We start from the raw sequence: 27,647 nt of genomic DNA on the forward strand, positions 1-27,647 counted from the left end.
CTGTAGTTATGAAAACTTTTGAAAGGCTAGTGATGTACCATTTGAAAACCATCACGGATCCACTGTTGGACCCCTTGCAATTTGCATACCGAGCAAACAGATCGACAGACGATGCTGTTAATATGGCTTTGCGCTATATCCTACAGCATCTTGAATCGCCAAAGACCTATGCAAGGGTCCTCTTTGTTGACTTTAGTTCAGCATTCAATACTATCAGACTGGACATTCTTCTAACCAAACTAAATCAGCTAGCAGTACCTGAGCATATTTGTAAGTGGATCACAAGCTTTCTAACAGATAGGAAACAGCAGGTGAAGCTAGGAAAAATTACATCAGACAATTCGTAAAATGAGCACAGGGGCCCTGCTGCTGCACTTTCACCACTTCGGCGCTCTGTATACAAATGACTGTGCATCTCAAACGCATCCATATGTTAAAATACTGAAGTTTCGCAGATGATACAACAGTGATTGGTCTCATTCGAGACAACGATGAAACCGCATACAGACGGGAGGTTGAACAACTTGCCTCGTGGTGCCACTGGAACAATCTAGAACTGAACACACTTAAAACCTCAGAAATGGTGGTAGCTTTCATGAGAAACCCTCCCATCCGACCTCCGCTCACAATACCAGACAACACAGTATCAATAGGAGAGACCTTTAAATTTCTAGGCTCCATCATATCTCATGACCTAAAATGGTCACCTAATATCAAAAATGGCATCAAAAAAAGCACAACAAAGAATGTTCTTTCTGCGCTAACTCACCACTCTCAAACTCCCCAAGGAGCTGCTCATACAGTTCTACTGAGGAATCATTGACTCTGTCATCTGCACCTCTATAACTGTGTGGTCGGTTCTGCAACCCAACAATATCGACACAGACTTCAGAGAATAATCAGAACTGCAGAAAAAACAACAATTGCTGCTAACCTGCCTTCCATTGAGGGATCTGTATACTGCACGGGTCAAAAAAAGGGCTGTGAAAAAAATATTTACTGACCCCTCGCATCCTGGACATAAACTGTTTCAACTTCTACTCCCTCTAAACGCCGCTACAGAGCACTGCACACCAAGACAACTAGACATAAGAACAGTTTTTTTTTCCCCGAATGTCATCAATACTTTGTTAAACAAATATAATTTCCCTGGTACTGTTAAACTATTTATTATATATTATTATATAATTACTGCACTACTTTTTTCATCATTCCTATTACCCATCTCCTCCCACTTATGACTGTATGACTATAGCCTGTGCTGACATTTTATTTTATTTTATGATTTTACATTTTATGTTTTCATTACTATTGATTGTTTCCTGATTGCTTACTAGACCTATATGACAATCATTAAGTGCTGTACCTCATGATTCTTGACAAATGTATTTTTCTTTTATGTACACTGAGAGCATATGCACCGGAGACAAATTCCTTGTGTGTCCAATCACACTTGGCCAATAAAGATTCTATTCTATTCTATTCTATTCTATTCTATTCTATTCTATTCTATTCTATTCTTCACAGGAAGAGGCTATCAGGGATCAGCCAGTGGTCAGTTTCTGATCCTCTGCAGTGGAAATTTTGCTGTGTACTCAGCAAGTACTGTGGAGCTGGGAAGTCAACTCCAACAGAGTTGGTAAATCAGGAGATGACTCAAAGGTGATTGCAGGTATCAGGAGGAAGTCAGGTTTTGTTGATTTCCCAGCCTGGAAAGTTTTGCTGAGATGCAACAAAAATTGTGTGTGGGGATGTGAAGCTGATGACACTTCTCTTCTCCCCATTCCAAATTGTGAGTCAAGGCTGCAGCCAAAGCTTTAAGATTCAGATGCGGGAGAAAAGAGGGATCTTTCATTCTCTCCACCTGAAATGGACAACTTGAGCTGAGGAAAGAGAAATAGGAGTTGTGGGAGTTTCCTGGTTGTAAGGGTCGAATTTAAGAAAGATAAAGTTTCGCCTGCATCTGTGGCTGGCATCTTCAGAGGATCCTCTGAAGATGCCAGCCACAGATGCAGGCGAAACGTCAGGAGAGAATGCTGCTAGAACATGGCCATACAGCCCGGAAACCACACAGCACCCAAGTGATTCCGGCCGTGAAAGCCTTCGACAAAACAGAAATGGTCTGAGAGATTGGGCTGAGAATAGAATCAGATCCCACTCCCCCAGCAATGACAACCTGGGCTGAGGACAACAGGAAAGCTGCAGCATAAGTTTCCATTTGGTGTGAGATTAGAAGAAGCTGATCCACCAAAAGACAATTCTTAGGGATCATAGGACGTGACAATTCAGATAATAAAAGCCACGCACACAGATGGGAGATCTTTCTACAGATTTGTTCCCAGAAAAATACAAGTTTTAAAAGAAGAAGGGTTGGTTATTTTTTTATATAAAAATGGTAACTGCTGACTGAAATCTTGCAAAAGATCATGATTTAGCTGGTACTGCAGGGTTGCCTAGCAACAGAGGCAGTAGAACCTTGACCTAGACAACTCCTGCCTAATTGCAGCTTGGAGGAACGCTGCAGCAGTGAAAAAAGGAATAGAAAGTGGTGAGGGGACATGGGTGAAAATGAAGAAAGACCTCAGAATTTTTTTTTTAAAGAAAGATCTGATAGGAAAAAGAGAAAGATAGGGTTGTGGAGGAAAAAAAACTACTGGGATAGATGGGGAACAGGGTGGGGGAAAGAAAACTTTCCAGAAATGGGTGAGAAAAAGCTGATGAGTGTGAAAGAGAAAGAAAGAGTAAAGGGGAAAGAAAGCTCAAAAGAGGGAAAAGTCTCCGAAGATGTGGAATTTCCCTCTCCCATGCATTTTACATCTCCCCAGCATGTTTCCTAGCATTCCACAGAACTACCTGAACAATTGCTGCTGAGAACTTGGATACCCTAAAGATCAGTATAAGTTGCAGGGCAGGGTTGTAGTTCATGTGGGACAGCCACAGAAATGAGACATACACACCCCTTGATTCAAATCCAAGTACCCTAGACACCAACACAGTTTTCAGGATATTCACTTTCAAGAGTCAAAGGTCTTGTCAGATGCAAGTATGAATGCAGATCTCAGAATCTTTATATCCCAGTCAGGAATTGGGAGGGATGGTTGAGCATAAATATGCTCTGCTCATGGAAGCACACCTGTACATCCAATGATTCTGGAAGCATTAATCATGACTACATTCCATTGTAATCAGACAGCTTAGGTTAGTCATGATTATCTGTCATTCCATTGGTTTTTCATATTCATTGGCTGTGCACACTATGTAAGTTATTTAATATATTGTGTTAAGTGTATAATATAAATCAATTTTTCTAAATCATGTGTGTTGCTGAGTACAGAAACTAAAAGGTTTCATAATCTTTTAAGTTTTTGAGCAGACAATTTATCTACCTGTCTCAATTTTGTAATGAATGCTCATTTTCTAATCTAAATGGGTATGTTAATTAATAAAAGCTGACTGACAAGCAAGCATTTCATGGGGTAGAACCATTAAAAACCATTAGAGTTTGGCCAGAAGTTTCACTTTTGTGATTTATTCATGTCTGGTTTGACTCCATACCATTTTAAGATCCATGCTGCATGAATGAAAAGAGAGCCAAGGGAAAAGAAAATTATTTAGAGCTATTGGGGCCTAAATGAACAATTGTCACAGTATTTGATACTTTCTATAAGGACTGATAAAGCGCAGCATCAAAGATGACAGTTCAGGAACAAGAAGGGATAACTTCAGCAACTAGATTAAGATTTTTAGCTCATTACTGCGAAGCAAAGGGTTTGTATGCTAGTAAAGGAAATGAAGTCATACCTTTTTCCCCCTGAAGCATTTAAAATGTGTGGATTCAAAGATGTCAAAATTAAAATACATGAAGGATATGCAAAAGGTGAAACTAGTGAATTCCAATCTAGAAATGTTCTTGTTAATATGTTGAAATGATCTGGACAAGAAATTGTAAAGTGCTTATAACTGTGTTTATAACAGTGCTATAAAAGTACTTTCAATTCTTAGTCATAACCACCAGTATTTAGGAATATACACTTTGGGCTTCTACACTGCAATATCAGGGAAAATATTTTCCCACTTTAAATGAATCAAGGAGCTGAGCACAATGAAAGCTTCCCTGCTGTCAGGGGTGGAGCAAGGGGGAACTGCGCCTGGGGCACGCTCGCGCCCTGTGCCTCTGCCATGACACCGCTCGCCCCCACCATGCCCCCGCACCGGCACGTGCCCAGGGTATTGTGCCCCCCCCCGCCCTGTGGGCGCTACGCCAATGCCTGCTGTGGATACCCATATTAAATATACATAGCTGGTGCAAGCACATATATACAGCAGGGAGGAGTATAGCTCATACCCTGAGCACTATTTGACTGGGGGCACCTTGGTCACTCCTTCCCACCGGATCACCACCTGGGTTTATTTATCACTTCACTGGCCAAAGTGATGCTCCCACTGCAGCTGTTTTCTGTTTGTGCATGAGGGAAGGTGGGGCCGGTCTCTGAGCATGGACATCAGAGTGTTTTCTTCCCACATGGACCTTCATTCCTAAATGAGCCAGTTCCAGTCTGGGGTACAAGGCACTAACTGGCCCTCTGCCCTGGGGTGAAGCAAAGTGTCACAGAAGCTGCAGATGGCAAGTGTACATCCTCGAGTCTGCCACCAGTTCTGATGCCAGGCTTTGTGGCTTTACTGCTCATACCTCTTTTCCATGAAGAGGGAAAGAAAATCAAGGCTAAGTGGTAGAGTAACATGGGAGATTTTTATGTGCCACTAGTGCCTGGTGGGCAGGACATGGAGGTAGGCCTGGCCGAAGATTTATCACACACACCCTCATTTGCAAATAAGTAGTTATGTTTTAGTTGCTGCTTCCAACCCTTTCTTGCAAAGATGCAACCAGTAGCTGGGCTTCAAACATTTTGACCTCGTGCTTAATTGCAGTCCCTGGATTGCTTGGAAAAGGGGTGTTGAGAACAGAGGGGAAGGAAGGAGCCATTTCCCTCTTTTGGCCCTCTAGTTTCCTTCTGCAAGCCCTGCAGCCACCTGTAGATTTGGAGACAGCCAAGGATGGATGCTTTCAGCCAGAAGGACTCTGAAGTGACTACTTTTGCAGGCTTGTTTCAGGTCTATATATTCACATCTCGCACCCCCATTGCTGGTTTTTCTCAAGTTCTCCTGCTCAGCCCACACTCATTGGCAGAGTCCTCCCAAGACAAGTGCCAAGTGGGTGCCTCTTTCTTCTGCAAGTCTTGGTCATCTGTGCCACAAGCCATCACTTTGGGTGGGTGGTCACCCTTTTAGCCAGTTATGCACATGGCTCTCATTACCTGCCGAGTCCAAAACCTTGCTGCCCCCTACCTTTTCTGGAATGCCTGGATCTGAGGTGTGCATCTCTTCCACTGGCATTTAAACAGCTTGTGGGAGAGAACATGGATTAGATTGAGGGTTGTCCTGAATTATGGTCATTATTGTTGTCTCTGGAAATAAACTCAAAAGGGCAGTCAGCTAGATGCTGAAAATGCTAAAATAGAAGAGTTATATGATGAATCTGATTGGTACCCAAAAATCTCTCTTAGAAGCCCTGATTTTAGGTATATTTACGGTGAAATATGCAGTGTTAAAATAATGTGAGCTTTATTATGGTTTCCAACCCTAATACAATTTACACTGCTCCGATTTCTTCCAAGGCAGCTTCAAGTCTGGCTTCAAGGATAAGCGCTCCGATCCTGTGAATCTGAATTAATAAATTCAGTGGGACTAATGAAGTCAGTGGGAAGTATTCAGTGGCAGGGGAAGTATACATTAGTAGCGCAGTGCAGATATAAAGACAGGCAAGAGCCCTCAAGTCTTTCATCACATGCACTAAATTCTGTGGTGGATATGGATGTTTTTTGGATTATGATTTGCAGTCATCCACATCTCTGTGGGGTAGGGAAAATGATGGAGATTTGTCATTTTCATGTAATAGATGGTGAGTTTGCATTTCAGACTGGAGGTTACTGGCTCTGCTCTTCTGCCTTTAAGTGGGCACGGTATGAGACCTTGCCCTGGGTGCCATTTTCTGTAGATACATCCCCTGACCTGGTGAACTATCAATCAAAGGCCCATAGTCTTAATCTCATATGGGGCAAATTCATTTTTTCTAATGGCTGACATATGACATTTTGCTATGCTAACCATTTCACTTTTGCCTTACAGGAAGACCTACATGCGGCTGTACGTTGGGTTTTACAGGTCCAAATTGTAATAAAACAGTTTGTGATCATTTTTGTCAAAATGGAGGAACTTGCACTGTCACTGCTGGAAATCAGCCCCGTTGTCATTGTCAGCCTGAATATACTGGTGACAGATGTCAATATTGTAAGTATAATAAATGTTGAGGATAGTATTTAAAGATTTCGCAGTAAATAGTAATTAGAATTAAGTACTTCAAAGCAGTTCACCACTCCCCATAAAGTAATAAATTAGAACTAGTGTTTGATTTTTTAAAAATATTTTTATTATTTTTCAACACTTATTAAACATACAAAAGAAAGAAAAAAACAGAAACGTCAATGAAATAATAGAAAACAGACAATTACATCAAAAAAGAAATACCTACTAGTGTTTTTTTTTAATGACAGTACTCAGTGGTTTTTTTAGGACTCTCCCAAGTCCTTAAGGGGAATTGGTAGAAATCAGCACAACTTAATATATACTGATGCTGTCATTTTAATAACAAAAAAAGCATCGGTTAAAACTTACTTTGGAATAAAAGTTACTAATAATCTAATCCAAAAGTGGAGAGAGGGGAAACTGCCCCTGCACCTTTGCCACGGCGTCACCCGCCCCCGCCCTGGAACGCCATGGCCCGGCCATGCCTCCGCCACTGCTCCACCCGGGGCATTGCACCCCGTGTCCTGTGGGCGCTATGCCACTGATCTAATCAGATAATTCAACAAATAAAAAAACCCAGCAGAAATCCTTAATTACCCATTAGTATAGCTCATGAAAAACCTGAAGCAAGTTCTCTTCCTTGACACCTGGCATACAAAGTCTCTTCGTAATTTTCTGAATTATGTCTTTTTTTTACAATATAATAACAAACCAGAACATGAAAGTATATTGAAAATATATTGAAACAGGGATAGTTTATTGAGCAAAGTATAAAATGAGCAAAGTACACATAATGCAAATGGAATCCCAGGAGGAAATGTACATGGAATGCATATGGAATTTGCGATGCACAGCAGGGGAATTGAAACCCAGAATATGTGCAGGTAGAGCAGTGCACCATTTACTGGCAAAGAGGCATCGAAGATAGGGAAACTCACACAGAAATCATTCTTATTTTGTAAAATTTGCTGGCCACAACTTATTTTAAAGTTCCAGCCAAAGGTGCACAGGCACCGCATGGGGACAGCTCCTAGCACAAGGTGACCTGCCTGCCATCTGATGAACTCCCTACCCAACCCACCTGATGGGGGAAACCCATGGAATGGCCAGTAATTGGGAGCCATGCCAGCACTGGCCTTTCCATGGTCACACACACCAAGGCCCCTTATTGGGGCTGCCAACAACGAGGAGGAAGGTATGCAGGCACAGCCTCCTCACAAAAGGATCCTTCCTAATGCTCAAACCACCAACTGGTAGAACACTCTGCCAAGTGAGATAAGGGCCTTGTGTGATCTATTATTATTTTGCACATCCCATAAAAGAGTTCTTTTCCACCAGGCGTATGGTTGAGGACAGCAACCATTTCCATCTTACTGCCCTCCCTTCTCCCTTTTCCCATCACCTGCATGATTGATCAGTACACTAGTGTGGGAGATAGTAGCATGTTTCCATTCCTCAGATTTTTAAGGGGTGTCAGGATTTTACTGTAATTGGTTTTTTAAAAATTTTACTGGATGTTTTGATTATTAATTGTAAGCCGGTTGGGAAAGGGTGACCTAGAAATTGAACAAACAAATAAACATTATAAACAACACAATTCCGTTAACATGAACAAGGCAAAATTACAAACAATATAGTGCTGGCCACATGACAAATAAATACTGCCACAACAGGGACAGTGGATAGGCAAGTGAACAATTAAGGACTTAAGAATGAATAGAGCACAACATATTTGTCTCTTACAATGCAATCTTAAACACTGTTACATTACTATCATCATTTATCCCTTCATTGTTTAAAGGAAAAAAATACAACAATTGGGCTGGGGGGGGGGGAGTTCTGGAGGACAGGATTTTCACCAGGCACTTCCAGGAAGGGTTACCAGCTGTAGCTGGCAGTCCACCAGGAAATGTTGGGAGAGCTGTAATAGCATACACCCAAAAGTTTTGGGTGAATCCTAGAGCATGGGCTAGGCCCGTGGTGGCGAACCTTTGGCACTCCAGATGTTGTGGACTACAACTCCCATCAGCCCCTGCCAGCATGGCCTGATGGGAGTTGTAGTCCATAACATCTGGAGTGCCAAAGGTTCGCCACCACTGGGCTAGGCAGACTCCAATCTGGAGGAATTGGATTCAGTTCTCCACTTCTCTCCATGAAGCCTGCTGGCTGACCTTGGGCCAGTTATAGTTCTTTCCAGCCCACACAGAGGCTGGCAATGGCAAATTGCCTCTGGACATCTCCTGCCTTGAAAACCCTATGGAATCATCATGAGTCAGCTGTCACGTGATAGCACTTTCCACAACCCCCTAGAGCAGTGGTGGCAGGGGCTGATGGGAATTGTAGTCCATAACATCTGGAGTGCCAAAGGTTCGCCACCACGGCCCTAGAGCATTACCCCAATGTGATAGTGTGACTTGCATTTTTCAGTCTGAATTATGTCACGTGTTGGCAATCCCCACCAGCTTTGAAAGCTGTGGTGGGGAATGGAAACTTAAAGTGGAATACCTGCCCCACCCAGTCCCAACTCATACATTAGTTCCACCATCTGCCTTAAAAAATGAGGCTGCTTTTCCAGTGGGATTTTTTAATGTTTGAACTGAAGAAGTGATAAAATCAACTCACTGAGTCACAATCAAACATAGTATTCCTAAAACAAAATTGAAATCTAATGAAAATTAATAATATGTATTTTCATTCTGTTCCTCTCGTTTGCTCAGTTCTCTGTCTTCGAGATGCCAAAGTGATCACAAGATCACTTTGTATGTCTTCTGTGCTAGTTGGATTTATTCTATGCTAGTTGGATTGAAAACTGAGTTATATGAAACTGCAACATTTGCAAGGCTCAGCAGAGACTAGCTGGTGTGTTTTTGAAAGAGTTCTGTAACAATCTACTAGATCAGATTTACAAAAGTACTGAAAGACTAAAGATGCAGAGGAAAGTGATTTCTGGGGTACTTTTCTTGTAAATACTGTAAAAATGGAAAAACCCAAATAAATTAGAAGTTGCAAAGCTCTGAAAGAATTTTTTATGAGGATAAACTATTTAAACTCAATAATAAATCTGCCAACCAATTCACATGCATCTTAAATGGAATTTTCCACCGAAAGTATTTCCAGCTGAAAGACCACAAAATGAATTGAAATCTTTGAATGGAGAACCTTGAATAATTGGGATGCCATTCCTCTTGGTATTAAATAAACTGTGTGGTTCTAAAAATAACTACGATTGAGAATTTGAAAACAATATAGTACATAAATCATGCACAGACAGACACATAGATTAAGAACAAATATTTACTTGAGGCTTACCCAAAGCCAGGCAAGTTGTTTCTAGTTGACTGCTTCTGCAAATATCAATTAAAAAAGAATTCATTTAAATGTAAATTTAAGGGTACTTTCAACATTCTGTGTTGATTATCAGATTTGAAAGTCTGCTGACACAGTCTGAAATAACGCATATTACAGATAAACAAAATCCATTAATAAACAAATAAGCAAGGGGAAAGGGTGTAAGTTACTTAAGCATCCCAAGACTTTCTTTTATAGTGGACAATAGTTACTCAGTCATATTGATTCATATGAAAACTAATTCTTACAAGTATATAATTACTTTTGTTACAATAATGGCCCAATCCAGGGGAGGGCAGGAGATTGGCACTCCTCGAGGTGGTGTAGGCTTATGTCAGCAGAATTCTTTTCCCCGAGGCATTTACTGCAGTGGAGGGGCAGCTGCTGAGGATTTCCAGGATGCCCAAATGCTTCACCCAGCACAGCATCAGCAGTCCCATGCACTGCCGGCCCCTGTCAGAGCAGCAGGAGCATGATGGATGCGTTCTACCATATGTTTGCTACCAGTTGCACTGCAACCTGGGCCATGAACTTATGCCATCCTTTTGGGGTGTAAGTCTATTGAGCCCTATGGAAGGCTTTCTGGTGGTTAGTATTGGGGGGGGGGGGTCATCCTCCCCAGCCACCCAAGACTGTGGATTGAGCTGTTCAGAACATTTACAACAGTGGGCATTTACAATAGTTTATTCTAAGTTTTCCATATACATTATCTTATTGTCTCAATCACCATATGATGCATGCCACAGTATTATCCCATGTAACAAACCAGGCGGTGAGGGAAAGCAACCTAATGCTTTATCCTGTAATGTGACTGATCAGCTAAGATTTAACAAGCATCACAGAAATTTGTAATAAATTCTAATTGTCAACAAGCTACATTCTACATCAGGCTATTGGGAGACACCTTTGAACAAGATAAACTGCTGTAGAAGAAAACCCAGTGTGGTAGAATGGGTTCATACACATGTTCTTCCAGTCATGAAAACAAGTGGACTGGGAAGTTAAAGTACTTAGGAACGAGCCAAGCAAAATGGGCCATGCAGCACTAACTGAACCTCTTGGGCTTGAATCTGCCAGATTCACTGCATGGAATGATCATTCTTCACTTGAATTGAATGTTTTATTGAAGTGTTTATTGGAAAAATATGTCATCATTTCTGTTGCGTGTCCTTCTGTACTAGTAGATAGGCATCAATGCCTCTTCTACCATCATGAGACTCAATCTGTCCATTCCATAGTAAGAACCTCAACAAACTATATCAAGCAAAAAGAACTGTCCCTTATGATCTAAAGATTCATGGACACCTCCATATGCCGATCAACAGAATCTTCTTGAGTTGTGAGAAAAGTTGCTATTTGAATCAATGTCTTTTTAGTTCAAGTACTTTCATTGCAAATAAATTCAATTGTTATTGCAGATGTTTGTCACCATTATTGTGTGAATTCTGAGTCCTGCATCATTGCTGATGATGGTAATGTAGAATGTGTCTGTCCTTTACGGTATGAAGGTCCGAAGTGTGAAGTAGACAAGTGTGCCAAGTGTCATGGAGGACAGTGCATTATAGACAAGGAGAGTGATGACATAACATGCAAGTAAGTCAAAGTTATGATATTTAAATAAGCTGAAAATATTTAATATAAGCAGTTGCAATAAGAATAAAGTTTGGTGTACAAAAAACATATTTGTGGGCTATTTGGATATTAGTGTGTTTTCCCCCCCATTTAAAAAAAGTTATCCAAACCTTCTTTGTAATAAATAGGAGCAGCAGTGGCGTAGAAGGTTAAGAGCTCGTGTATCTAATCTGGAGGAACCGGGTTTGATTCTTCGCTCTGCCGCCTGAGCTGTGGAGGCTTATCTGGGAATTCAGATTAGCCTGTACACTCCCACACACGCCAGCTGGGCTAGTCACAGCTTCTCGGAGCTCTCTCAGCCCCACCTACCTCACAGGGTGTTTGTTGTGAGGGGGGAAGGGCAAGGAGATTGTAAGCCCCTTTGAGTCTCCTACAGGAGAGAAAGGGGGGATATAAATCCAAACTCCTCCTCCTCCTCTTCTTCTTCTTCTTCTTCTTCTTCTTCTTCTTCTTCTTCTTCTTCTTCTTCTTCTTCTTCTTCTTCTTCTTCTTCTTCTTCTTCTTCTTCTTCTCAGATAGTCAATACAGGCCAGAATGGGGAATGGGGAAAGTATCCAGAAAAATGGACAGAAAGGTTTTGCATTTCCTTACCAGTGATTAGAATTCAATTTTTTTTTATTTTGTGTGAGTTGTTATATAGGGTCTTTCTTTTAGTATTATTATGTGGCCTTCTAGAGCCAGCAAGTCCATGGCTCACTGTAGTACATTTCTACCATAAACAGAATCTTAAATTCATGGAACTAGAAACTGAATGCTTTGTTTGTGTGTTTTGTGGCAAGGAACATAATCGACTTGTCAACTGTAAGATGACCAGAAATCTTGTGACATCTAAGACCAACAAATTTGTTAGAGGATCAACTTTTGTGAAATTCAGCTCATTTTGTCAGTTGTGTTTGACAACATGGGCTGTGTTTCTCACAATCTCATGCCCTAGTAGTGTTACAATTAAAGGTGCCAGATCATTTTGTTTTGATGTAACTGTTTCCATTAGGAATTTTCAAATTTGGAGAAACTTTTTCACTTGTCTATGGTGGTACCTATATACATTTAAAATAAATGTTGTGCTTATAATATGCTGACAAAAAATTGGGCAATGAAGATATGTCATGCAATTCTAAGAAGAGTTACTTCAGTCTAAGCCTATTCATTTCAGTGGGCTTAGACTGTAGTAACTCTCGTTAGGATTGCACTTTTAGAAGCAGATGAAAATCACTCATATTTCTGCTTCCCTCCACCAAAAAAATTACACTCAAATCTGATACATGATACAAATCTGATACATAAATACTTGTGCTCTTGAAATCTGACCATGAGTAAGTCCATTATTTTCATATCACATTGATTTAAAAATTGACAGATGCTAGAGTAACTCACCATGCTTTTTTTTTGTGGAGTGATAAGATCTAATCCCTAAAATGAATGGTTCTAAAATTTCATTGAAGAAGAGATTTTCTAAAACTCTCTAATCTAACCTGGCATTGCCTTTTTCTTCCCTTGAACATGTAAACTAAATAACTGATAATGTAACTATATCTGAGAGATATCTCCGTAACATCTTCTTTAATCTAGGATATTTAACTAATGACATCATAAACACTAGCAGTCAGCTTTAATGCATTTAAAATTATATTTTTCACTGCAGCTGCACAAATGGAAAGGTTGCATCCAGTTGTCAGTTATGTGATGGTTATTGCTACAATGGAGGTATATGTCAGTTGGACCCAGAGACCAATATACCTGTTTGCATGTGAGTATAATACTGTATCTGATCGTCACTGGTATATCTTAGTATCGAAAGAATTCCTAGTATCATATTTTCTGATTTTTTTGCACAAATTATATTGTGGCAACGAAATATTTGGTGTTCCAGGTTTTCTCACTTCTGCAAATTTGCATTATTTAGCTGAACATGATACAAGAGTGACTGTCATTTTTAATTATGTTAATATCTGATATTTGTGACAGCTGTTTGTCCCCCCCTTAAATTTATGTGCAGATATTAACATATGTATTTAAGTGAAATGGCAGCTGATGAAATTGTACACACATTAACTGACAGTTCTGTGATAATTTACATATATTTCTAGTATGGCTATTTTAATTCCTATAATTAGGTTTTGCCATTTTAAAGTCATTTATAAGCCAAATTTTGAAGTGGATCCTGAAATCAGGGTTAACTGGCCTATAGGCTCTCTGGCAGTACAGGAAGCAAAAAATGCTCCCTCACCCCCGCTGCCACTAGAAATCCCTCCATAGAGCTAGTCTGAGGGCTGGGGTGCCACGCTTTCAGTCCTAAACCCGGAGAGCTAACTATTGTTGACTCCACTCCCAGGAATACCCCACCACGTCCTCCTACACTAGCATCCAATTAGGACACTACCATAGCCCCACCACAGCCTAGTCCTCCAGGTTTTGTAGCTGCAGGACTGAGGGTCAGGCAGCCACTGGTACATCTGCCTCCTCTGCCAGGGTAAGGGTCCTGGGGAGGGCAAATGTGCCAGCACAAGGCTGTGCCCCTCCCTCAAGCTTTTTGCCCCCCCCCCCTGCAATGGGGCTGATAGTCGTTAATTTATGTACACTCTTTTGAATACATTCAGCAGCTGCCGCATATATCTTCATGATACTACTGGCAATAGGATTGCTTAAAATAAAGATATTTGAAGATTACAGCTGTGAGATGGAGTCTCTGTTTGGAATCCCCCTGCCACAACTCCCACCACAAGCTGGCTCATTTTAGTCACATATACGTGTGAATTCTAGGCTTGTGAATAGATCATGATGTAAGCACACATCAACCACATTTGAAATGAAGGTGCACAATTTCAATGTATGTTGCACCATTATGCTTGATTATCTTGGTCGAAAGAAACCACTTTGTGATGAAAAAGGTTAACAATATATTTTATTATTTTCATTACTGTTGAAAACTAATGGCTGAAGCCAGAGAGTCTCTTTATGGCATATTACTGTAGGAATCCAAAATGTCATTTGATGTCAGTAGACCAGGACTGTATTCATTGAGCATGATCCATTCTTATATGGCTAGACTTGCATGTGGAAGGATGAGCATGAGGCTTAATACATCCCTGGTACCCTCTTCTGGTGTGCAGCAATTGGACCACTATCAGAAAGCGGAGAACCATGTGCTCCTCTTTATCAATATCTGGCCTTTCATCTTGGGAAGATATAAGTTAATCATGCTCAGGGCTGAGATGAGAACGATGGGTCAAGACAGCTAGGGTGATGTGCATAGATCTTCCATTATTGGTAATGACTGAAGCATTGTTTTATGTGCTTGTCTACATGCTCGAAAGGCAGTGAGGAGGGCAAGTGGACTTTGTTTTGGCTTGTGTTGTTCTTTCTTTGCAGAGGCACTGTGGTTGTGCCCAAAGCTTTCAATAAAGATTTTATAGTAATATGAGATCAGACTTCTCTGTAAGAGTGCCCAGCATTTTTCCTTATTGTTCATCTTACCATAATTGTATATATGCATTTAAATCATGTTCAGCAAAAGGCAGAATATTTATTTATTTAGCTGTATTTTACTGAAATTCTGCAGATGCTCTGTGGGGTTTAAAAGTCAGCGCTGTGACCAGAAAGTGAACCCTTGTGATTACTACTGTCAGAATGAGGGAATTTGCACTTTAACTGCGTTTAATGAACCAAGATGCAAGTAGGTTTAACCTTCCACTTAATGCTGCGCATTTTGTGACATCATTTCAGGCCACAGTTCATTGGTTCACATCATGCATATCCATATACATTTCACAATTTATACTTAATCTCAGGGTTCATTTGTGTAATAAAATACAGCTTTTTGTAGTTTTGCTAATGAGAGTGTTAAAATATAGTGTCTGGGGTAAAGCATTGCCATATAATTAGAAGTGAAATTTTATACTACTATTTATCAACACTGTGAAAATAATGTAACATATCAGGCGGTTTGCTAAATAACCCTACTTTTAAATAGCTTGAATTTTAGAAAAATGTTACACTGAACAAACATTTGATTTTTTAAAAATCTGACACTACTGTACTAGGAAGTACAAGATAATTGAACAAGCAGTTTATCAGCTGTCTAAGCAATAAGCATCTTTATAAATGTAATATGAAAATAATTGTTAAAAATCAATTACCATAGACATCAACAAACTCTTAACTTTTTTACTGACTTCAGCAGTGCAGTCCTAAAGAGAGTTTACCCCAGTTTAAGCCCATTCATTTTAGTAGGCTTAGACTGGCGAAACTCTCTTTAGGATTGCACTGTTAGTGTGCAGTTTTGCTTCATTTGGTCTTTCAAGAAGAATTCAGATCTATTTCCTGGAAAAAATATTATTGTCTACCAGGAAATGAAGTTGCACTTGTATAGCATAATCTGAAAATAAGTCAGACAAGATCTGGTACTTTAATAAGAAGAGCTATCTTAACTCTTTTATTCCTCTACTGACACATGACAGAATCCAACATTAAACATAGTTAAACGTATTATAATAAAGGAATTTAAGCTTGCTTCATGTTGTATTTCATTATGTATATAGCACACAATTTTAAAGATTCCAAAATAATGACTGCTGTATGAATATCTTCTACAATGTAGTAGTTCTACATTGGGGGCATAGAGTTGGAAAGCTGCTGACCACATGATTGGTCCATGAACATGGAGAGCATTGATGCCACATGTTCTGGTGTATATTGACATGGAAGTACTGTATCTTCAATCCACACAGTGAACAAATATGGTAGCACCATGTGAAGGCAGTGCCACACAAGCATTTCCTGGTTTCAGCTTTATCATTTAAACTGGCTTTTATGTTTATGTTATGTTCATGATTATGTCATCTTTCAGACACTGTTCAGAGAGACTTTCTAGTTCCATTAAGTCATAACTGTGACAAATAGGATTTTCTTTTGTGTAGTGTCTATTGGTGAAGAAAGTTCTTAGACTAGACAAAGATTCACAAACTACTACATTAGACAAGCTTGACAGTCTGTGGTATGTCTACTATATAGTCTTCCCAGGATAAATTTGATCAAGATGGGATAGTGCTATGCAACCTTACATATTCTTTGGAAGGCAATCCAGAATTGTTCTGTAGTTTATCAAACATCTACTCTGAAGCAAGTGGTAACTAAATATGACGTCTAGATGTATATGCTACAGTCTGATCTGATTGTGCTGTCTGATCCCATGCTTGTAACCACCCAGGCACTCATGGCGTGTTCTCTGTGTAAATATCTGTCCTTGATATGGAGTTGTAATACAAGTATTTTAAAAACCACACAACAAATATGTGAACATCATACATAAATAGTATTTGGGAAGCATAACCAAAAGGCTCAGTTCCACATTTCTACCATCACCAGGCAAAATGCACGCTTTTGGCTTCAGAATTGACTTTTTGTTGCCAAACTATGAATCATGGTGTCAGAAAATCAACATAAACTGTCAATTTAAAAAACCTATCATTATTAATTGCAATGTTGGCATTTGGATGGGTTTTTTTATGGCTGTCATTTATCTGTTTGTGGTAAGGGAAATGTCCATTAAAACCCATCCTTTTTGCACTTGCAGACAACAGTAAAATTTCAATATTTCCCTGGATTAATTAATACTTATCTGATGGATTAATTTTCTTTTACGAAAATTGCTAAAGCATTTGTTATCCCAATACATTACACTGGTTGGGATAATTATGCACCCTAGCGGCAATGAGTTATTTTTCAGGAATAGCTTTATGACTGGGTGGTTTTGTTTACAGGTGCTAGTAGCTGTGCTCTGGGGTTATTGTTTTCTAATGTCCCTATCACAAAGTTTTAGAAGGATAAAGTTGTAGCTCCTTTACAGGAACCCCCCACCGCCGCCGCTACAGAGAACAATTTTATCCCAGAATATTTTTAAAGGGTTTTTAATCTGCAACTCCCTGTAAACCACTTAACACTGACATCAAGATGACAGCTATCACAAATGCATTTCATATGAATGCACTGTCACATTCTGTCCTATTACAGAGTCTTATATAGATCAAAAGATGATTTGCACAATTAATATATAGCCTGACTTCCCTCATGAGTTATTGATTTGTAAAATTATAGTATGAGTTGACATCCACAGTCAGGTTTATAGTTAAACAGTTTCCATGGTGTTAAGGCAAGTTAGTTCCCCTGAATTAAATGTGAAAAAGCAAACCTAATTTAAAATATTTTACCTGAACTGGGCTATAGATGAAAACGAGTTGGAATCCCACATGGACTTGCAGAGGTCACTTTATTTCCCTTTGCATCCCTGACCCCTTTCTCTCCTTCTGGCAGCCTTCATATCCCTTTCCCTCCTTCCTTCTCTCTTTCCCAGTCACCAACCAACATTTCTGTTATCTGTTCCTACATATCCCACATGTCTCCCAGTGGGAACCCAAAACAACTTACATCATTCTCTTCTTTTCCATTTTATCTTCACAACAACCCTCTGAGGTAGATTAGGCTGAGAAAGGGTGACTGGCCCAAAAACCCCCAGCATGTTTCCATAGCAGAGTGGGATTTGAATGGGTCTACCAAGTCCTAGGCTGACCCATGAATCCTTACACCATACTGGCCCTCAGTTTTCTCTCCTTCTCCCCCCCCCACCCTGCAACCTCTCTCTGGGAAAAATCTGGTTAAGATGCAAAAGTTGTGTGGTAGCAAATCAATCAGGTGGCCACTTGCCAGACTTGGCTAAGTCATGCAACTTGTGTAGAAGCTGACTCATAGCCCAGGCAAGTTCTGTGATATCAAGCCATAGCCACTGCCACAGTTGGGGAAGTTGCACAAATTTTGTTAGCTTCTGGCCATCAGTGGAGCAAAAGCAACAAGCATTCCCTCCGGCACATACCACTGGCAGCCAATCCTACTCTGAGTTTGGACCCAACCAGCAGTGTCATAAGGGGAATCAACAGGAGTATCTCCTTAGGGTGACAAAGTATCTAAACCAGCCCTACGCAAGAGTGTATTTTGTGAGACAAGACACAAACAGTTGTGAGGGAATGTAATGAAATAGATTTGTTGTGATTCACAGATCTCTATATTACTTATCAAATCAGTATGTGGGTATGCTCCCTGTACTGTGTACTGTTGATTTTGAAGACTGTGCCAAAGGAATTCAAAAGGCTTCATTTGGAAATGGCTACCCATGATCATTTTAAAGATACAGAACAATGACTGTCTTTCACTTATAAAAAAATAAAATTGCTTCCAATAGTACCATCTCCATTTTACATGAATCGAGTCATTCATTTGATTTGATTTGTAAAAGTCATCTCATTCGAAAGAAATCAACCTACTTCAAGTGAATAAAAAGATGGAAAGGAGTAAACAATGCAGTTATTGTGTGTGCTATGTGTCATCAGTTGCTTCCAGTTTATGAATTAATGTTCTCCAAAACATCCTATCATTAATAGTCTTGCATTGATCTTGAAAAAATGAAAACCATGTGTTTTTTTTAATTGCATCAATCCATCTCATGTTGGGTCTTCCTCTCATTATGGACTTTGAAAGGTGTAGCCCCATCCCCTTTGGAAACAATGGGGGATAGGAGCACCCTCTTTGAGGGTCCATACCATTGGCCCCCCTGAACCAAACTGTACCAAACTTGGTGGGTATCATCAGGACAGTCACCTGATCATATCCTCATAATTTGGTGCTGATACATCTAAAAATGCGCCCCTTGCAGGCACCCCCAGAAATTTGCCCAAGATTCTTTGTTCTGCAGTGACTTAGCTGCATTTCAGTCAATGGGGAATTTCTGGTAGAGGGCTGTAAAGTGCACATTTCTGAAGGTACAGTCACAAAACTTTCAGGGTATCTTCAGGAGAGTCTCTGGATGACACCATCCAGGTTTGGGGAACTTTGCTTCAGGGTGTTCAATTCTATGGGACCCCAAAAGGGTAGGGCCCATCTCCCACTGCCCCCTTAAGGTAAAAGATGATCAGTTCCTTCTTCTGTGCAGCACTAACCAGGGTTAGCTGAAGTTTCACTACCATTGTCTATGGTAGAACCTCCATCAGAGTCACCTTCCACAGGTGCTTCTGGCCATTACCTGTACTCCCATCACCAATGGAACTATCCATTCTCTTCTGCTGATGTGGTCACTGATTCCTGAAGGGGTGAATACATCTTAATCTGGTGTCTCATCTGTGACCATTTCACCTTGAGTGACTCTGCTAGGAGTCTTGATAGGGTCTAAACTCCTTTTGTTATTGCTCTCAGCTTTTCTGACGCAAACAAACCCCCTTACTACATCAAAGTGGCCATCAAAAAGGGGGAATTAGCTGATAGCCGAAATTTAATGAAGTAACCTGGATTTGTTTTGGAAATGGGGTGATTTGGAAAAGGCTACATTTGTGTTATGAGGAGTTAAAGATTTGGAGGAATGTGATGTCACTTCCAGGCAATGATCTAAAAATTTCCCTAAGTGAGAGGCTGAGAGCAGGAGCTGGAGTTTGCCTGATGCTAGCAAATGATAAGTCTACCATACATACATCATGACTAATGTAATTGTAGGAAGCACTTTCCTGTGATAAGGCTCTATTGAATAGACTTCTGTAAAATTTCTGTAAAATATGTACAAGATAAGTTACTTTTAACTTCAAATGTAGTGCATTTTTTTGGAGATCTGTAAGAGCTGCTGAGTTTACTCAGAATTTCCCTTTATCATCCAGGTATCCATAGCATTATTTCATTCATTTTCTGACTTAGTATAAACACACATACCTACACATCCTTGGATTCTAACAATTTGGGCTGGTCCATTTGTGGTAAGCTGGTGCCAGAGGTCATAAACCACCTGCATTGCTAGCCTTGGGGAAGAAGGAATTGAATTTGGGCAGCCCAATACGAAGGGACAGGGCACAGTAGAGCAGTGTTGGGGGATTGCGCCACTGCACTAACTCCAAAGAGTGTGGGTGCCAGAGGAGAAGGAGAAACTCCTTTTCCCCCCAAGAAAGCCCATAGTGAAAAATAACTTTCTGGCGGTGTAAGTATGCAGCACTGTGAGGGGGCATTCCTGGCGTGAAAGTGAATTGGGAGCACCCCTGGAATGCCGCCTCCATGCTGCTGAAGGGCCCAGCTTTCAGGTTTGGGTGTTGCAGCAACCAGCCACCAAGATAAGTCCCTCAGTGCTGGCATCCATGCCACTTTGCAAGGTGCTGGTGGCACAGATGCCAGCGCTACCCTTCCACCACTTCCAGTGCGGCGTCAGACTCCACCCTTTGGTTTGCACAGTTCATGATTTTCTAGGAAGCACTTACATTACAATAGCAGATGAGTTATTGGATTCGCTGATCCAATAAATGCCATATATTTGAGGGTGGAAAACTGCATGGGGATGAAAAGAGGCACGAGTATTAGAAGTAATGAGAAAAAAACTCGGTCCATCTACCTAACACCACACCTGTATTCTAGAGCAAAACTTATACTAAACAGTTCAGTTCTAAGTATGTCTGTTGAATCCTTCAACATTATATATAATAGCAATTCACCCATTACAGTGGAACCTCGGTTTTCTTTGGTAATCCGTTCGAAAAGAATCAATGAAAACTGAAACTGATGAAAAACTGAGACAAACTTTTCAATAGGAATCAACGTAAATCCAATTAATCCGTTTTAGGCACTCCAAAAAACATACCAAAAACACATTTTTTGTGAATAAACAGTGTTTAATGCTGAAAACAGTAACAAACAATAACACGAGGATCAGCTTCAGAGCCAGTGGACCAATGTTGCACCAGAAAGCTGTTCAAAGAGGTCTGTTTCTGACGCCTCTTTAAGATTTGTCTGAAATGGGGCAAGTCATTGTAATTAAACAAGTTGCAGACATGGCCTGAAACAGCTTTGTCCAAGTGTCTCCACAGCTTTCTCCGGGTGTCTCTGGATTTGTCTCCACAAATCCCTGCGTCTTACTGCAAATCAATGAAAACCGAGACACATTTTTCACTGAAAAAATCAATGAAAACCGAAACCGATGAAAACTGAAGGCAATGAAAACCGAGGTTCCACTGTACTTTTTACTTATGCAATCATAATAACAGCATTTGGAAAAACTTCTTAATAGAAAAAGTCTGCTAATTTTTTAAACTTAAAGATTCTCTGTATTATTCAATACTTACGTAAAGATAAATATAGAGATAAACTATGGGAGTTAGAAACAGACTTGATGTTAAGACATGTTTTACCAGAAAATGCTTACATGAGATGGAAACACAACTACAGTGACATGATAACATGATAAAAGATTATAGACAGAGGCTGTTTCAGCACAGGCAGAGTTCACACAGCCCTAGCGGTGTGGAAACGCCACTTTTGAACCTTGCTCCACGAGCGAGGTTTTTCAAAAGTGGCATCTTCCACCCACTGCCATGTGAATGGCAGCAGGTGGAAGGTGGCATTTCCCTCCCACCTTCCCCAGCTGTCGCATTGTGGAGGGTAGGGGATACGCTGCCCTGGCATCTGTTTCTGGTGGGGGGGCATGTCCCCTGGCCTCCACAACACGATGGCAGCCAGCAGGAGGCGCGGTAAGCTGTGGCTGGGGATGGCAAGGCAGGGCCTGCAAAGTTGCTGTGCTCTTTGCCTGTTTCCTTACCAGGACTCATCTGTGCAAATGGTCTCAACATCGGCATAATTTATGTCGATGCACCCCCGCTCGCTGGCCGTGCAGAAATGGCCAGAAACAGTTTTCTTTGCTATTAATATGATACACTGTACTTTAAAATTAACTTTTTAGATGTAAAAAATGAGATAATGTTATAATGCTAAACTCATCAAATGTGTGGTTCACGGAGTGTTAACATCTTTTGACTTGAACAGTAAATTTAATAATACATTACTGTATTCTCTGTTTTTGACTTTAATGAAACTTTTTACCTGAGGAAATTTTATTGTGTATCATCACAATTTGTAAAATAGATTGTACTAAAGCAACAGCTATGGCAATTTTACTAGTTTGTTTTCTTTCTTGACTTTGAACATGCTGTAATATTTAAGCATTAACAAAATAATATCACAGGTACATTTTTAATCTATCATTGCCTGTTTTCCTTACGTTATTTTGATAAGGTGAACTGTAAAATTATCTGACTCAGTTCTTGCTTTTTCATTTAAAAAGACTCAGGTAGCAAAAAAAATTCCTTGCAAAATATCTTTCTTCCATTCAAAATATTTCACAGGATTGAAAGCTGTCACAAGACCATATCTGTCACCTTTCTCTAGGGCCTGAAAAAAACTGAAGAAAATAATGAATTGGTTGGCTTGTAGTCTCTGTTTTAAAGATACTGAGATTTGTATATGGTTTAAAGTCTCTTTTCCAGATTCCTTTGATTATGTACTGGATTGCTTTTTCACAGTAAAAAATGTGTAGTAGTGAAATTAGCTCTTATTCCATATTTTGTGCATAATTTTTTCCCTACCTTTCCATCTTTGGCTGTTCCTAATGGCCATCTGTAGCACTTTACTAATGCCCTGCAACAATACTTGATATAACAGATTTACTCCCTGGCCAATAGATTGCAACAACAATATGATTCTCTAGCTAAAGTGACTGGTATAAAAGTTAAACTTTCAGGGTGCTAAAATAATAATTATATAATCATTAATGAAACATTCTGTATAAATTCAGTCTTTCTAGTATTACTAGATGTTTTTAGTAATAGCAACTTTTACTACCGTGTTTCCTTGAAAAAAAGACAGGGTCTTAAATTAATTTTTGCACCAAAAATGCATTAGGGCTTATTTTCGGGGTAGGGCTTATATTCGGGGAGATACGGTACCTTCACAATTCATTAAGACAGGCTTTTGGAAACCTGTTAGCCTCTTGATTACATGTGACACAAACTGCATCCTCATTGGCAGGGAGCACAGGGCATTGTCCGTGATTGTGATTTGTAACTACCGGTAGGACTTACTTTTGGAGGGCTTATATCCTCCAAAAATCATGAAAAATCATGATGGGGCTTATTTTCAGGGAAACATGGTATTAAAAACCTGCAATTGCCTGTTATATCCAAAATAGAAAGTCCCTATTCAGTAGGAAGCTTCTAATAAGAACACTTTCAGTGGATGTTTTGATTAATCAGATTATTTCAATTGGAACAGATTTTCTGGGGCCATATTTTTATTTTGGATAGTGAAAAACTATGAGAAGAAAAATCACATGTAGATATACAACTGTCTTTTAACAACTTTTTCAGAATTGTGCTTTTGAATATTAAAATATGTATGTATGTGTGACAGACCCCTTCTCAACTCACTGAAGCAGGAAAACCACTCACTAGTCTGTTTTGGCAGATTTCTCCTGTCTTTTTTCCTTTAGGGACTGATTTGCTTAAGAAATGGTAGTTTGTGGTAAAACTGAAGCACTTTCCCTCAGCCCTGTAACTGACCCAGAAGGTGAAGAATACCCATTAATATAACCTTTCTAGGCAAACCCTTTAATAAATCACACAAAATAATAGTAAGGCAGATTTTAAACTTAAACAGAATCAAAGTTTGATTGAACAGACAAGCTAATGGAATGGAGATAAATAACTTGGAGGGTAGAAAAATATAAGGCAGAAAAAATATATTTACAAAAGAGTTTTGGCAGATAAATGCAGAATTTGGTTTAGGCACTGGCTTAATAAGTTTGTTCAGTTTCACAGTTAGCCTAGATGTTATATTTTTGTTTAATAGAGTATTGATGATATTGTTGTAGCTAATGGATTACACACTCAGGGTCTAACTCAGGCTGGCACTTCACACAGTACCCTCACAAGTCTCAGAAAACCCTAAAATAAAATATAAATCACTCTTTCTGGAGGAAAATAAAGCAAAACCCCAAATACTCCAAACTACTGGCCTCAGGAATTATTCTTCCATCTCTCTGGAAGATATATTCCTCCCTAGGCCACTTCAGCTTGGGCCCCACAATAACCCTCCACCAGTTCACTCAGTCTGATTATTACTTTACTTTCATACACAGCACAGTAGCTGTCACACAGTAGAGCAAGCCAATTTTCCATACACTGACTGCAACCACTCTCCTCAGAAATGGTATGTTTGAAAGTACAGTTTAGGCAGATAGCTCTGCTGGCTGAGTTTTCTCAGAACTCTCTCATCTCACTCCCCCCACCCACCCCCAGAAGCAAAGCTCACCAAGCTTGGATGCCAGGAGGCCTTTTAGGGTATTTACCAAGCCTAGTATAAATGAATAAAATAAGATAAACTATTCTATATGTTTCCTTTTACTTGGTTATAAATATTAACCTAACTAATTTGAAAATGTTCATCATATTTGCATATGAACCAAACTATATTTTGGGGAGGAAAAGCCATTCTATGTGTTTTAGATTACATGTGTATGTAGACTTGCCATTTCCCCATGTTTCCTACAGCTGTTCTTGCAGCCAGCAGGAGAAAAATACTGAAAAAATATTATTGAGTGACAGCTTGACATTGATTTTGGTACAAAATGGATTTTACCATAGAGCTTCAGTTGATTCCAAGATAGGTTAGACATCAGTTCTGGGTTTTCCAGCGCCACCCATATCCCTTCCCCCCAAGACTTCTAGGCTCATTCCGCACATGCAGAATCATGCACTTTCAAACTGCTTTCAGTGTTCTTTGAAGCTGTGCGGAATAGCAAAATCCACTTGCAAACAGTTGTGAAAGTGGTTTGAAAACGCATTATTTTGCGTGTGCGGAAGGAGCCCTACTTATTCCCAGCTGCTGTATATTTTGCTGCAGATGCTGTTTAAAAAAATGGCTTCCTGCATGAGGCATCTGCCATTTCTATATTTAAAAGTAATTGAATTATAAACAGCTAACTTATTAAAGTATATAATCCTGGGCATGGCTGCCTAATTAATCAGGTCCCCCATTTTGTTGATCAAAAAAATGATATCAATTTATATAGCTCATTTGTTAACATTACTGACTAAATTAATTACAACCCCAGTATTAACTTTAACAGACAAGCAAAACAAGGAGGTCATTTCTGAGTATTATATTTTAAATAAGGGTTTAGGGGTTTTTCCTTTTTATATGGTGAGCTCCCAAAGGCATCTGGTAGGCCACTGCAAGTAGCAGAGTGCTGGACTAGATGGACTCTGGTCTGATCCAGCAGGCTTGTTCTTATGTTCTTATGTTATTCATTTTAATTGTGGTCTATGCATAAATGCAGTTATTACACAAGAACAGAAATAAATGCTAGTGTGACGATACTATGTTTCAGGAATTCCTAATTTGGTTCTTTTGTTAAATTAAAGTCAATCCATTTAAGTAACAACAGCTTATAAAAGCAGATGAAGGTAAAATTGAAATGAAAGTCATTGTATCAGTAATTTTGGAACCTCTTGCATAGTAAATAATTATTGTCTCTACTATAATGGCAACTATAAATCATTATACGTAGATTTTGCTTTCAGTATTTATTGTAGTTTTATGACCTCACAAATGGACACAAATTGTGTTACAATATGACAGTTATATAACCTATAGTATATGTTTTTGAAAATTATTAAAAGAAAAATACTCAAGATATTAACATTGCATTATGGTGGAGTAACATTTGTTCACAGTGGAACATGTCTTTGTCATTCATGCAAGCTGTGCTTAGTGTGTTTAATAGTTGTATTAGTTGTCAGCATGAACTAATCTTTTTTCTAAAATTTTAACTGGATTGTTTTAGATGTTCTACCAACTGGGCAGGTACGCAGTGTGAAAGGCCGGCTCCCAAGAGCAGCAAGTCTGACAATATAAGTACTAGTAAGTTGTTTTACGTTAACAGTTTATTTTTTATAATTGCTGTTGGTGTATGGAATTCTCTTGTGTAAAAAAAGATACAGTTGTTATGGTAGGAAAATTACAGAAGTAGTAGAGGGGGAAAGGGGTAGATAATGGCTGATGAACAATGAACAAATGTCATTACACATTACACTTTCTATTATTTGTTGCAGGAAGTATTGCAATCATAGTCCCTCTTGTTCTTTTGGTGACCCTGATCACTACATTGGTAATCGGTTTACTCCTTTGTAAAAGAAAGCGAAGGTAAGGAATTTCTTCTTGTATCCTTAACTTCTGTCCAAGAAAGAAGGCTGTACATGAGAATAATCACTATAGTAAAGTTCTATATAACAAATGCAGCACTTTAGACAAGGGTAACAAGATGGAGATAATTTCAGCCATGTCGTATTTTAGAATGCTGTGTGGAAATAATCTGAAAAATTTATCCCCATGGGAATTCCCAATTACATTTCTCCAGCAGAAGGTGTGTGTTTCCTTGCCAATGAGATTCCATTTAGACTAATTGACTCAAAGTCCTAACAGCATAGTCCTGTTCTATGTCTGACCCTAACTGCATTCAAAATATATAGGACTTGGGTAGCCTCATGTTTGCTGGATTTCTGACCTGCTGACAACTCAGCTGAAACCATCTCATGAATTCAGTGTTTGTGGCATTACTTCTTTATATTCCACCATTTATCACATTCAGCACATTGTTAGGTTGTGATGATAGTACCTAACTTTCATAACCTAAAACACCTGTAATTTGTACAGTAAGGTTGTATCATCCCTCCTTAGGCTTTCAATATGCAGACTTCTCATGTTGTATGTGAAAGCAGATTTTGCTGTAGGTCAAGGGAGGAGAGCGGGGCAAAGCCCTGCTCAGGGAATAAAATGATGCCCTATGAGAATCCCCTCTTGTGTCTAAAAAACTGTCATTAGGATGTGGTGTTTCATGCACTTCATTCTTGTGGGACCCCCCCTCCCCAAACAAATATATATATTCTTTTGCATACAAATAATTCTGTGCATTCTTAGAATAAAGCGTTTTAAAATTCTGACTAATTTTAACGGTTGAACACTGTACTGACTTGGCTTGTGCCAAACATTTCTGTTGATGGAAGGATTACCATCAATAGAATGTCGTTTTGTTGCCCCACTCTCCTACTGAAACCCAAAAGGCCCCTTGAAATCCTGCACGCTTAACTTGTGCTTACACTGCCGCATAATGTTAACATATAGAAGACTTTAAAAGGGGAATGGATGGAGGAGGCCCTTAGCAAAGCCTAAATGGAATATCCATAGTAATTGCTTATTCATCTTTACTATCATTCAGCTATCCTGGGCAAAATAACCAGGTCCTTGTTCTCAAGGAGCATATCATCTAAAACAGAAAATGGTGAAAACTGCACTTAAGTTGTGATTGTAGTTGAGAATGCATTTTTTTCATTTATAAGTGGGAAATTTATATCCTTACCAATCCCTAAAAACTGTATCTGGGAAAAAAAAACATTTTTCAT

The 27,647-nt window shown here is 39.5% G+C and overlaps 1 protein-coding gene across 1 annotated transcript in view; it reads left to right on the plus strand.

Annotated features, from left to right (window-relative positions):
* The window catches only part of LRP1B (LDL receptor related protein 1B), a 353,740-nt gene that overhangs the window by 315,087 nt on the left and 11,006 nt on the right, over window positions 1–27,647 (plus strand). The window contains exons 78-83 of the mRNA XM_048484494.1: window positions 6,187–6,348; window positions 11,130–11,304; window positions 12,986–13,090; window positions 14,903–15,016; window positions 26,033–26,109; window positions 26,301–26,391. Of these exons, the coding sequence (XP_048340451.1) occupies window positions 6,187–6,348; window positions 11,130–11,304; window positions 12,986–13,090; window positions 14,903–15,016; window positions 26,033–26,109; window positions 26,301–26,391 (724 nt within the window). The remainder of the gene's footprint in view (window positions 1–6,186; window positions 6,349–11,129; window positions 11,305–12,985; window positions 13,091–14,902; window positions 15,017–26,032; window positions 26,110–26,300; window positions 26,392–27,647) is intronic.

Source organism: Sphaerodactylus townsendi, linkage group LG02 (assembly GCF_021028975.2).
Source record: "Sphaerodactylus townsendi isolate TG3544 linkage group LG02, MPM_Stown_v2.3, whole genome shotgun sequence".
Classification (NCBI taxonomy): Eukaryota; Metazoa; Chordata; class Lepidosauria; order Squamata; family Sphaerodactylidae; genus Sphaerodactylus; species Sphaerodactylus townsendi.